The sequence below is a fragment of the Tyto alba genome, unplaced genomic scaffold (assembly GCF_018691265.1).
Source record: "Tyto alba isolate M040663 unplaced genomic scaffold, T.alba_DEE_v4.0 Super-Scaffold_2, whole genome shotgun sequence".
NCBI lineage: Eukaryota > Metazoa > Chordata > Aves > Strigiformes > Tytonidae > Tyto > Tyto alba.
In genome coordinates, this window is record NW_024881282.1 from 76,019,665 (window position 1) to 76,033,155 (window position 13,491).

Consider the following 13,491-nt stretch of genomic DNA (forward strand, 5'->3'; position numbering starts at 1 on the left):
ACCTCTGTGACAGCCCCTGATGGCTCCAGTGTAACTTCATGTAGTGAAATTAGGGGGAATCAATTTCTGAGCTTTACTGTGTTCTGCAAATCACTTGTCTGAGCTTTCCAATCTATTTAGGAATAACTGAAATGCGTTGCCTATAAAATTGAACAGGACTTCAGCACCCTACAAACCTGGCAGTTATCTATTTAACTGTAATTAACCCTAAATAATTTACACTCTTCTTTCTCTCACTGTAAACTAAGTTTTAAACCAAACAAAGTAATCAGGAACTTTATATTGTTGCCTATATATATATAGTCAGGTACCAGAGGGTCGAGTTAATTTACCAACAAGGTTCTTTTACTGTTAATCTGACCCATGCATACCAATCCCTGCACTCACTAGGGGATCAGATTTTGCTTGAACATTACAAACCTTTGGGATCAGTGTAGGTGCAGATGTGTAAGGGGTGGCCAGGCTTGTGTTTAGGAGGACAGTAATCCCAACAACAGCAGCTGTTACCACAGGTGAGCTGGAGGAAAGCACTATCACACTTTATTTTAGTATGCTACAAAATTAATTGTTGAACTTTATTAGGTTCTTTAATACCAAGCATACTTTAAAGTAACAAAAATTATTGTTATTAATTTTTACAGAAAATCAGGTATTTCAACAGTTTTCTTTACAGTTTGTTGACTTAAAAAAAAATTACAATTGACAAATTACAATGGAGTAGGATGGGAAAGCGGTAACATTTTAAAAAATAAACCATACTATTTATACTGAGTCAACATTCAGTGATGTACATCCTGGTATGCCTCTCCTTCTGACTGTGTACAAATGGTACATATTCACTGAGCTGCCCTGGCAGGGTTGTGAGGTCTTGTGATGACACTTTTTTTGCAACATTTGAGTATATTTAGAAAGGGCTTTTAGATTACACAGTCACCATGATGCAAAACTTAGTAGTCCATAACAAAATAATATAATACAGAGAAACTCTGTTTTGGTGATTTCTGATTTTTTTGTCGCAGCAAAAGTGCCATGATTGCCATAATGTGGGACAGAGGTAAACCTAAGGAGGAAATGAAGATGGTGATACGATAGCACATCCAGAGAGCAAACCCTTTCACAGGCTTCTGAGGTGAGAGTGTGGCTGTGAGCCCACAGGAGCAGTGAGTGAGAATGGGCTTCACCAAGACACTACTGAGCAGTGACTCCTGAATGCATCTGGCCCTTAAGGATATGCATTTTTCAGCTGACACTGGTTGGATTAATCACAGACTTAAAAAGCTGTCTGAAGTGGGACCTTAATGACTTTATGTAGCCTCATGTGTAAACCACTTGATTTTTACCTTCCATCCCCTTCAAGTCAGTAGCAAGTACTGGGAATATATTTATGGTGGTTTATTGATGTGGGTGGGGTTTTTGACCAGCTCTAACACTATTCCTGTAGAAGTTAGGGGAGTCTCCTACATGCAGTTATAAGAATGGATTTAGTTTAAAACAACATGTTTTTTTATTTTTAGTAATGCTGCCTGGATTCACACATAAATTTACTTGGCAGACATCCACATCAGCGTTCAGTCTCTAAGATAAGAAGTGCCACATCGGCACCTTGGTAATTAGATAGAAGAGTTACCTAATTCCCTGTACTTATTTATTTATTGACAGTTCGCTTAAAGCTAATTTTTCGTTCAAAAATAAAATTTTCTGAGATCCATGCACTAAATTCTGGAATAATTTGTGTTGTACAGCCAATAGTCAAAAAACAGTTTTAACTCGTGTTTTACTCATGTCTTCAGTATGTTATTTGGGATCAATATTAGCAACAAATTATTATTTTAGCCATTTCCCCTGAAAGCCAAAGAATGAAGCAACAGGCTTAAAAAAATCTGAAGAAATTAGCTTTGCAATCCTCATTTTGGGTTGGATTCAGCTGCGACATGCAGAAGAGGATGGAAGAAATGTAAGGAGCAGTATGCTCCTGCCCGCTCCTGAGCCAGGAGATGCGTGCCGCTCTGCAGGGTACTGGAGAGGAGCAGAGGGTCCTTGCTTCCCTCCGTTGCTCTGTGCCTGGCACTTGGCATTCAGGCCTTTCACTGTGAGGTCTTTCTTGATATCCTGTGACTCCCCGTTTTACTGCTCAGTGGCTTCTGGAAATGAGGGTGCCCTTTGGGGAGTGACCTGCCGAGCCCCCACAGAGGGAAACAGCAGCCCCACCAGTGCCCCGGGGCTCCATGCACCCAGCCCTCCCATAGCTATTTGCAATGTGTATTTGCTTATTAGTCTCTTAATTTATGTATTGAGTTTAAGGCCAGAAGGTATCATTAGATCACCTCACCTGACTGGCATTAGCACAGGCCAGAGTGTCACTCAGCGGTTATATGGCAGAACAAGGAAAAGAATAGAAACGCCCTTGTGGTGAGCAGCTGTATGTTACATTTAAGGGGTAAATGACTTTCTCCCATTAAAAAAGAAATCAAGTGCTTTTATTTTGTAACTTTAAATACAAATGATTCTATGTGTCTTGGGAAATTATAGTATTATGATATTCAGTCAGACATATCTTATAGTATATATGCTTCATAGAACTAGAATATAAGTCAGAAATAATTTTTCAGTCTTAAGTTTGTTACAGACATAGATTAATTGGAACACATATGCAGTAAAAATTGAGAAGCTTTACAGTTTTAATCAACTTATTATACAGTGAAGTAAATGAAGTGCAGCAATGTAGCGGTAAAAGTTATGCTTTTTCCACTAGGTGATGGAAACATTCAGAGAGTCTATTTATAAATGCTAATTTAAGAGAAATGTCCTATCAGCTTCTTGGCTACTGGGATAGGAATAGTCTAGTGTTAACTGCCTCTCTACTGTGAAAGGTTTTAAAGCTTTTTGCTTTCCGTCCGAATAAAAAAAATGACATTTACAAACCTCTTGAATGCATATATATTACATATGTTTATATAGCAACAACTACACCCCTTTTAATTTATTCCCCAAATGTGACTTTTCATGCATGTCTTCTGGATGCTGTATTCAGCAACAGTTTCTAATGAGCTGGTGTGTAATCCATGATTGCATTTCTCTTCTGAAAATCACTTCCACGTCTGGCTGATCTATGTTTAGAAGGTGGCGCTTACCCATCAGGCATTTTTGCACTCGTCAGCGTTCTTCTCTGTCGGAGGCCCTTTCCCAAGCTTCTTCCCATTTTAATGTTGATGTACAAAAGCTGTTATTCGTTTTGTTTTGTGCTCATTCTAGTGAGGATTGGCTTAGTAGGACTGTGCAAAACAGAGAGAAGAGAGAAGCTGGTTTACTGCCAGCAAACAAAAAGATGTTCACGCTGTGCTTGGCTCTGGACAAGCCTCTGATCAATATTCTAATACACTTCATTATTTGCATTTCAATTTATCATGAAAAATGACAAGTTTAATCTTCAGATATGACAAGGATTTGTAATCTCGAATTCTTAAAAATCAGTTTTCATCAGCTAATCGACATGGGAAGTCAAAGTAATGAGATTGTTTCATCTAAAGTTTGAACAATATGAAAATAAAGATACAATGTGTATAGGGCAAGAATGACATTTGCTAGGTGAGTATCATGAACTGAGTTAAAATCCTGACATTTCTGTTCCATATCAATAAGTTCTTTCACTCCGCTGAGCACACAATCCACATTTGTAAACAAGATAAAATAATACCTTGTGTTAAATTTCGAAGGGGCAGGCCCCAATGAGACCGGAGGTGTTTTCAACACAAACTCTCTCTTAAAAACTAACTCCCACCCATTCAGTTTCCATGTACTGTAGACAGAGCTGCACACGCAGGAGCACGGACACCGGCTGCGGTGGCACGAGGAGCAGGGTGACGAAGGCTCCCCCCTCCTCGCGGGAGGTGACTGCCCATAAGTCAGTGCTGGAGGGGGCAGCCCATGGGAACAGGGGCTTAATGAGAAGGTCTATTTACAAGTACCCACGTACACACACAAATATAAAAACCTGACTGCTCCAGTGTTTGGCATTGAACAGTAAGTTCTTGCACCAAATGAGCTCTGCAGATTCACCATGAGTTAAACTGTCCTGGATCACTGAGACCAAACCGTGAAGTCATTTGGCAGGCAACCTCCCCACTGCCTCCTGTGAAAGGGTCACTAGTCAGAGGTCCGACAAGCCTGCATGCTGGGGGGAGAGGACAGCCACCTTCATCGCAAACCCGCTCCCCTGATTGTAACGCGGGGGCCTCTGCAGGAGACTGCTGGAATGTAGAACATGGGGGAAATCACAATTTTTGTGAAAATAAAAGAGAATGAAATAATTTCATTGTGAAATGACAGTGAACTAAGAGTTTCAGAACTAGAAACTCTTAAAAATGTTACTGTAAGAAGTATTTCATTTCATCCCCCCATGTTACATGGAGCAGCCACCTTCTCCCATTCCCACCAATTCCTCACACGCCTTGACTCTCATGGTCATCTTGGCCTGCTGCTAATTCACCCACAGACACCAGGGAGAGTGACACCCTGGAGCAGAATGCCCACACCTGAGAGCTCAGGATGGGGAGCCTGGTAGCAGGTAACCCTTCTGCTGCAGACCCTGGGTGCCTGCTTCCCCCACCAACTTCCAACAAATTGACATTTTTCAAGCAAAGTTTGTTTTGGAGTAAAATTTCTGACTTGTTATAGCCCATGTGTTCAGCCTGTATCTGTAGTCCAGATATATTTTACAAAGAAGACACTTTTAATTGATGTTCCTGAGACTATTTCTAATAGCAAATAAGCTATGCGAGAAGCATAAAGTGAGCTAAGGAGGGTCCTGCAGAAGACAGATGGATCAGTTTTACTTTTGTCAGAAAATGAGTAAGAAATACAGCATTCACTGTGGTAAAAACATTTTAATGATGTGAGTATGTAATGGGGATGGTAGTTTCCAATTGTAAAAGAAAACTCGCTATTGGTAGTTCCGTAAGCTTCCTTTCTCCCTTTAAAACACGTAGCAAAAATTAAGGATAAAGAATGGATGAGAAATACACATATTTGTGATAAATAAAATACATTTTAAAATGGCCTGTGTTGGACATTTTGGTGTATTTTATTAATATGATTACTAATGTAATTAATGTGGTAATTATTAATATAGATTAAGTGGCACTACTAAATGAAAGAAAAGAAAAAAAAAAGTGCTTGAGCCTCCAATCTGTTTATTTGCTAAGTGAGATATGGGGTTTTATGAGCCTCTTAAACAATCCATAGTTGGTGAAACAAAGCCAGGGAAAGCCAAAGCTGCATGGTGAGGACCACATGCCCTGATACTCCTAAGAAAAATCTAAACTTAATAGAACTGAATGAATTTTAAATCATAATTTTGTGTACCTGTGTTATTCAAATCCTTAACAGTGCTTATTGGATTTCCAGCAGTACTCAGTGTTTCAGTTGTAACATACTAAAACCTTTATTAGTTCTTTAGACAAATTTTGCACACAGGTGTTATATACATGGAAATGAACTTTAATAAATGCCAGAGGTGCCTAGTTGATAAGGCAGAAATAAGTCCTTCACATCCAACATCTCTCAGTCTGCTTTGTATCACATCATAGGCTTTTGACTCCTTGAAGTTTCTTTTCTTAAGCTACTTAAAACCCTTTTCTAGTGCTGTTGCCTAGAAATCAGTTAATGAAAGCAGTCTTCGTGAAAGCCATATTACTCAAACCACCTAGGTGCTCTGCTGTTAAATTCTCTATTTAAAGTCTTGAAAGGCTGCCTGTTAGGCTGACATCCTGACAACACAGTTATTATTCATATTTGACCTATTCAGTTAGGGCAGTCACTTCTGTTGACTGCAGAGCTGGGGTACAGTCAGCCTGGGGGGGTTTACAGCATTTTAGTGTTTATGTACATTTTCAGAGAGAGGCCACTGATATTTCTTTGTTTTGAAGGTGAACCACGGGGAGATTTCCACATTGCTACCTGCCAAGATATAAAGCATGTACTGAATTTCAGATAGTCCCTTACATGCTCTTACTGTAAAGGCAGTCAGACTGATAGTAAATATACAAAGGCAGATGTTCTAGGTCTGAATATTTATTTTCTCCAACAATCTTAACACTTCACACCATTAATTGCCACCAGCTATACCTACATGATTTTCTTTGCCATTTATTTGACTGTCATCTAGAAAATAACACATTTCCAGGAGTTAATCTTTTATTGCTGCCTCCAAACACACACAATTACTGAGCTAAACAGCAACTGACATTCGTGGTCACACCAAAATTGGTGCTATTGCAAAACCACATCAGCTGGCAGAAACCCATGGGCTAATGAAGCACCAGAGATTTCTTCCCAGCACCTCCACAGTATTCCTCTAGCCTGGAGAGCAACGTTATCTCTCTTGAATGCTGGTGCTGTGTTTGGTATCTGGGGGGAGATGAAGGTGCAGAGAAGCATTGCTGCAGAAGGTCTGCAATTGAAAATAGACATGCTGTGGCACCTTGGACAACACTGCTGCCTGGGCAGTAGGCCAAAAAAATTTGAACAAGTTCAGTTTTAATGAGGTGCTTGGAGTTCTTGCCTTTCTGCTTGCGATCTGGGTCAGCTCCTCGTAAACACAGGTAGATGGTTTTGTTGTTTACATCAGGGTTGGTGCAACGCTAAGTGTGTTAAAACTCCACTTGCAGCTACTGCACTCCAAAATTCAAATAGCAACATGCATTCAGAGCCTGGGTAATATCCACATGTGTGTCATTAAAAGGCATGAAAGGCAGTCAGATGCCCAGCTGCACGGGGCAGCCAGTAGAATCTTCAATAAAATCTTATTTAAGATATTCCCTTTAAAAATATAACAAATCCTATTTGAGTGGTCTGAGAGAATGATTTTGTTTTCCTTGTGATAAGAGAGGAATAATGTGTATTCCCATTTGCCTTTAATTGTGTATTGCCATTTGCCTACCTGCTGTGGGTGCCTTTTCCCTCTTGATGCACCGAACACCCTTTGCCCTGGCCTCATTGCGGGGTGCTTATGCATTGTCAGGAGGGCCACCCCGGTGCAAATACTGCGCTCTCAATAAAGAGCCAGGCATCAACTCAGGTCCTCTCCAAACTCATCAGAATCCCGGTCATCCAAGCTGAAACTCCAGCATCTGTTTTGGAGATTCTGTCCACAGATTGTCCTGGAAGCAGCTGTGTGGCCAGGGGACGAATGAGTTGTGCTCTCTGGTGCCTACCCCTGCACTGCAGTTTAGACACCGTAATGAGGGAACAAGGCTGCCCTGTGGAGACGGAAGGACGAATGGACAGAAATTCCCCAACCGTTCTGCTAGCAGCCCTCTTTCAGTGTTTCACTGTTCAGCATCTTCTCAACAAAACGTGATAAATGACCTGTCCACGCCAGAGCTGCCTAAGCACGTTTCCTCCTCCTCCTGACAAACCAGCAGGCAGGATCTGGCAACTGCCTGCTCTGCTGTCACTCATGGCTACCAAAGGCTACCTGAGAGGTCGGGGGTTAAAGAGAGTACACAGCAAACCTTGAGGAGTTACTAAAACTTTTACAAAACTTTGGGATTGAAACTGTGTGTCCATATGGCATTAGAGGAGAAGCTTGTCTCAGCAGAAGGGTGTGTGAGCTGGCTCTTGCTGCAGCACTTCCTTGCAATGAAATAGAATTGAATCACATAAAAAAAGACAAGGTTTTTATGAATTTGGTATTCAAGCCCTGTGAAACCAGAATTGAGTGGAATGGTGGGACTTACTCAATTTGCTGGGTGGTATTTCATGCACCCTGTTAGTGGCAGCAGCTGAATGCCTGGGCATGGGCTGTAGGAATTGTTTCCAAGGCTGTAGGAAATGGTTTCAGGAGCATTCAAGAATTTTCTAAATGTCTGTCAAAAGGTGGCCCAGGCTGTTTTTCAGGCAGAAGGCTCAGTTCATGGCTGCACAAGGGCATTCCTAGCATCTGAGAAGACAGTTTCAGGGCCACAGGGGTGATGATGATCAGAGTTAACCACTGAACAGACAGAATGCTATTTTATTAGACATCCTTTTTCAAGAAGATACAGAAGAAAAATGGCTGAAGGATCCAGTCAGATCAATTTTGCCAGGCTCCTGGTATCTGTGTACATCACACAGCTGGACAGACCTTTGCCATCAACAACCTGTATACTGTCATTCACAAGAAAAAACCCAGCATGTTGGCAGACCTAAAGCTACACGCCCTGCACACTTAATGGTCCCAGTGACTGCCCTGCTGGCCAGATCCTGCCCTTCCCTGCCAGACTGGCCAATTATTGTAGTTTTAAAATCCAATTTATTCTTACATTTCTTTTTTCCCCTTTTTTCTGTTGCTATCTGTGGAGACTGACACATGGGGGGAGGAAATGGGTGTCAGTTCAGAGGCTGTTTGGTTGTAGACAGTGCGCTATGGGGGGAGAAGAGTGACACAGCAGGGACATTATTTTCTGGGTTGTTTTCTTTTATTTCTCCAGACAGAACATTTTTTTGAAGCCGTTATGACACTAAGCAAAAGTGTCCAGAGAAAATTGTGGTTGTCAAGACAAATTAATTAAAAAAAAGAAAGAATTGAGCAATTAAGTCTGACCACCTTGTGCTGAGGTATGAAAGGAGAGATCTATTTGGAAATTAAGTCTAGAGCCCAGGGTGTGTCAGGACAGTCTACCCATTTGTGGTGTTGACTTTTTCAAATTCCTTTTGTCTTCCAGATGGAAATTTTGAGAAAGGTGAGGAGATTTTTGGGGAGGAAAGAGAAGATGGAGGTTGGTCTTGGAGATGGATCTCATGTAACATCAGCTCTCTCAGAGTCAGGCACTGGATGTGTGTCTCTGGGTTCTGGGCAGTCCTTGGAGAGGGTCAAGGACCTCCTTGGGTGACTCACTTCATCTCGGGATGGTTCCCAGAGTGGATGAGTGCTCCTGGTTCCCGTGGGACTCTAAACCTGGATGAGACTGGAGGCCTAAGTCTGAGCTGGACAAAGTGAGGTTTGTGAATCCTGGAGTTATAATTATCCTGCACAGAGTGATTAACAGCATGCATGGAGACATGAAGAGAGAAGCCACTGCCCACGCATAGAAGACAGTCTTCAGCCTGAAATATTGAATTATTAGGCAGTTTTGGATTAGTTGTTTGTAACAGGCTGTCAGAGATCTCGTCTGAGCACAGCTTGAGGACGGCTATTTTTAGTCCTGTTGGGGCGTGCAGTTGTATTCCAGGACTGCGTTCACGGGGGAGCAAATGGCTTTGCAAAAGGTGGGACTAAGATTTCACCCCCAGCCCAGGAGGGCTTAGTAAAATAAGCTCAACAGTTTAAGGGCTGACTGGCCTGCATGTAGGGATGCAAGGAGCAGGCCAGCCCAGTGGGAAGGCATGAGCCAAGCTCCATATGGCAGTCAGCTTAGCTGCTCTTGTCAGCCTGGGGGAGCAGGTGAAGTTTGACTGCAAATCCTGAGAACGGGGGTTAGAGCAGCTTGCAGGAGGCACCTCATCAGAGCCTGACATTTTTCTTATTTCCAAAAGATCCTCCTTCAACTACACCTAAATATAACCCAGTGGCAGTGATGGGCTCCAAAACCCCAAATATGGGCAGGCTTCAAGCTTCTTTGACACCCTTCCTAATCCTTGGCTCCGGTGGCTTTCCTCTGGTTTGAATGCGGGTCCAAGAATACAACATATGCATATGTGTCGATGAGAAAGACAGGAGGAGAGTGACAGGCAGAGGGAAGAGAGACCTATCCAAAGAAGGAGCAAGTTGTAGCTGTCATCCCTGTCATCTGCCGGCACCAGTCTGGGCTGATGGAAATGGGGCTCCCTTTGGTGATGGCTCTGCTACCCACGCCTCGCTACCAAGAGCTTTTGGGTCCCTCAGCTGGGCAGCTTGGTGCTGCACCACCGTAACTCCCGAGCGGGCACGACTGCCCCTCTGCCACCATCACACACAGCACAGCGTGCCCTGAACAAGGGAGGAGGTTGTGTGTCTGCTTGAGGTGGGTACCAAAACACTGAGATGTAGTGATTAGATTCTGCTGAACAGTGGGGACTGTTTCCCACTATTTCAATATTTGCTCTGTGCCTGTCAAGAAAAGGAAGATTTTTATCATAATGAACAAACACAGCAAAAAGCCTCCTATTATTTCCCCTAGAGAGTTTTCTTCTACTGTGGAGCATCACAGAGATGCTTCTTCCTCTGGTGGTCCCTTTCCAGAAGTGTTGTCAATTTGTCTTTTGTACTTGGTGATGTTTCTGGCAAGTTTGGGATGGGAGTCACGTCTCAAGACAGGTTTGCTGGCATGGGAGATCTAGTATGTTGTTGGAAGGACTGGAGAGAGGATGAAATGCCTTCATCAATAATGTCTTTCACATGAAGTAGCTTCCTGCTCCACAGAGTTGTAGGCTCGAGTCAAGCAAAATCAGTTACTTGTTCATCTATTTTTATTTCCTCTGTGTGGTTTGCTGCAGTCTTTCTTTACCCAGATGGTCAAATAAATTGCTGTCACTAAACAGGAGTCCCTGAACAGCGATTCCTAAACTCTTCCTGTTTTTTAACTGTTTAATGAGAAAATATTTTACTTGCTTTATATTCTGCACATTTGCTGGAGTTGTTTTTCAGTTCCTCCCCTGGAACCCAGAGGATCCATGGGTATTTTTGTTTGTTTCACCAGCCTTCAAGCCACATGATCAGACTGTTCAGAAAGCTCTGCAATGTCTTTACAGCAAAAAAAAAAACCCTGTTACAAACTTTGATATGTACTTGTTAATTGAAAGCCCCGCTGATGATCCAGCCATGTCAGCGGAGGTTCCTTGGTAAGGTCTTGGGCAGATTGGCCAGAAAATGTTTGGACTGTCATTGTATACTCTTACATTTTTTCATTTTGCTAATAACAGTTTATATCTAGCTTTATTAGCTTTATATCTTCCAGGAGTTTTCTTGTGCTGGGCAATGTTAGTAGTTGATGTTGGCACATCTTTGGTCAGGGAAAACAAATCTTGCTGACATTGCTACAAAGCTCTACTTGTCCAGGCTCGGCCATCAGGGAGGGCAGAAGGCAGCGCCCAGGGCCGGCGCCGGCGGCGGGGGGCTGTGGGCAAGCTTGAGCTTGAGAAGAGCCAGTCACCGATTAAAGTGTGGTGCTCAGGCTTCACGTTGGTTCAAGCCTGCATTTCTGTGCAGCAGAGAGAGAGTAGGAGTTTGGCCTTGGGAGAAAGCCAAGATATTGAAGCAGATTCTTGAAGGTGCCAGCCAGGATCTCTGCATAAGGAAACTGCTACGATGGGGCTTATTTTAGTGGCGTGACAGAAAAGGAGCTCTGCTCTTTTTTCAACAGACTGGATTTCTCCAAATTATTTCCCAATTCATATAATGAGTTTTTTCTCCTTACAGAAAAGAGGAGGGCCGTGATAGTTCTCTGACCCTTCTGGCATGTTAAAATGACATTTCTGTGAATGAAGTTTCCTGAAATAATTTGCTGATTTTTAATTATAACATAATAATTAAAGGATCTACAAGAAGTTCAGTTTAAACATCTCAGAAAACATAGTTAAAAAATATCAGCGCTGGTGAACCTTAAATGCTGCATAATAATAAAAACTTTAAAACTTTCTTTGCTTTGTGTGAAATTAATTTCCCTGTTCTTCAGCCAGTGCCAAAGCTGTGTGACCTGGGAGCGTGGCACAAATCCCGTCTGCATCCTTGCAGCACAAAGGCACATCCAGGGTTTCCAAAAGTTTTCAAAATCTTTTCTTTGTAGGGACTTGTGGTGGGAAGAGAAAATTTGATGGGTGGCCTAGAATGGGTCTGGGAGCAGGGCTCTGGCTGCTGGGGCTCGCCATGGAGGGGAAGGATCCTGCGGCTGGAGGGCTTTGTTCAGAGCATCTCTGGGGCAGGGGCTCACCAAGGCAAGGCTGTGGGTCCTTCACTCTGAGCACAAACTCCTCTCAGAGTGTTTGGGTCTCAATCAAAATCTGCTAATGAGCTGTGAACATTGATCCAGCCTCTGAAAAAGATACAGGTGCCAAGTTATATGTTTATGGAAACCAGAAAGATAACGATCTGGAGAAGATATAGTCTGAGTTTTCAAAACTGCTGCTTAATGATTAGCTTACCTGAGCACGGGAATATTAATTAACTGGCTATATAATCTCTAGGCAAAGAGGAAATATTTGGGGCTGTGCTTAAGGCCCATGTTAATTTCCAAAGATAGGAGATTACATGTCAAACGACGGAAAAAAGCTCTATGGGTTTAGGTGATAATCAGCTAGAACAGAGGCTGGATTTGAGAGATGGCAAAGTCAGGGTCTTGGGAGAGGGTGAGATTTTTGGTGACCATCATACATTGCGGAAACCTGTCTGATGTGCATCAAGGAGCATGTTGGATGCTCATGGTCCAATAAAGGCATTGTTTCTGTCATCTTCTCCTTTCAGATGTCCTGCAGGACTGCTCCAAAACCAATTTATGAAAGCTTTGGACAATATATGAGGATTTATTATTGCTATTAATTTATATTATTCCCTTAAACATTTTTCTGAGTTGCTGTAGGAATGTTAAATGCACTCTTGCAAAAGAAAAAGAGGAAATTCCTTCCCTGAAGATCTTTCAGCACAGAAGGCAGACTGTGATTAGCAGTTGTCCTGGGTTTAGGTGAGTGGTGAGGCTTTTTTGGTAGTAGGGGAGGGGGCTATAGGGGTGTCCCCCTGTGAGAAGCTTCTCAAAACTCCCCTGGCTCCAAGTTGGCCCCACCTCTGCACCAAGGCAGAGCCAATCAGCTGCACCTCTGCGATGATGTATTTAAGAAGGGACCTGGTGAGGAGGAGTCAGACTTGTGAGGAGTTGCTGCAGCTGTGTGAACACCAAGGTCAGTGGAGGAACAGAGGAAGAAAGGAGGGGGGAGGTGTGCAGGAGCAGAGACCCCCCTGTATCCTGTGGTGAGACGGCAGGGCGGCCCCCCCTGCCACCCATGAAGATCTGTGGTGGAGCAGACACTAATTTATGGCCTGTGTTTTTCACCTGGTTAATCAAGGTGCTGTGCCTGAAGAAGGCTGGGGTCTTGTGGGAAAAGGTAGACCCTACTGTTGTGATTCAGCACTGGGAGGATTGCAGCATGCGGGGGAGTCCCATGCTGGAGCAGCTTGGGAAGGGCTGCAGCAGTGGGAGGGAATCCAGTTGGAGAAAGTTGGTGTCCCAAGCTGGAGCAGAGAGGGAGACGCTGCAGGCCGTGGGAGGGACTCACATCGGAGAAAGTTTGTGGAGGACTGTCTCCTGTGAGAGGGGGCACCGCGCTGGAGCAGGGGGAAGAAGTTCCAGAAGGTGTCGTCCCCCCCAAAGACGGAAGAAGCGGCATCACTGACTGCACCCCCCATTCCCTGCCCCTGCGCCACTGGGGGAGGAGGTAGAGATACCGGGAGCAGAACTGAGCCAGGGAAGAAGGGAGGGGTGGGGGGAAGGTGTTCTCAAGATGTGACAATGCTTCTCACTGCCCTACGCTGCTTGGTGTTGTTGG

General features: G+C 43.4%; 1 protein-coding gene across 5 annotated transcripts in view; it reads right to left on the minus strand.

Moving 5' to 3' along the window:
* Positions 1-543: 543 nt before the first annotated feature.
* LHFPL3 (LHFPL tetraspan subfamily member 3) overlaps positions 544-13,491 on the minus strand; it is a 262,454-nt gene continuing 249,506 nt past the window's right edge. For all 5 annotated transcript variants that reach the window (XR_006165365.1, XM_042793148.1, XM_042793151.1 and 2 more), the window contains one exon: positions 544-3,272. Coding sequence is in view for 1 of the 5 variants with exons in the window: in XM_042793148.1 (XP_042649082.1) it covers positions 3,244-3,272 (29 nt within the window). In the remaining 4 variants the exon portion in view is untranslated. The remainder of the gene's footprint in view (positions 3,273-13,491) is intronic.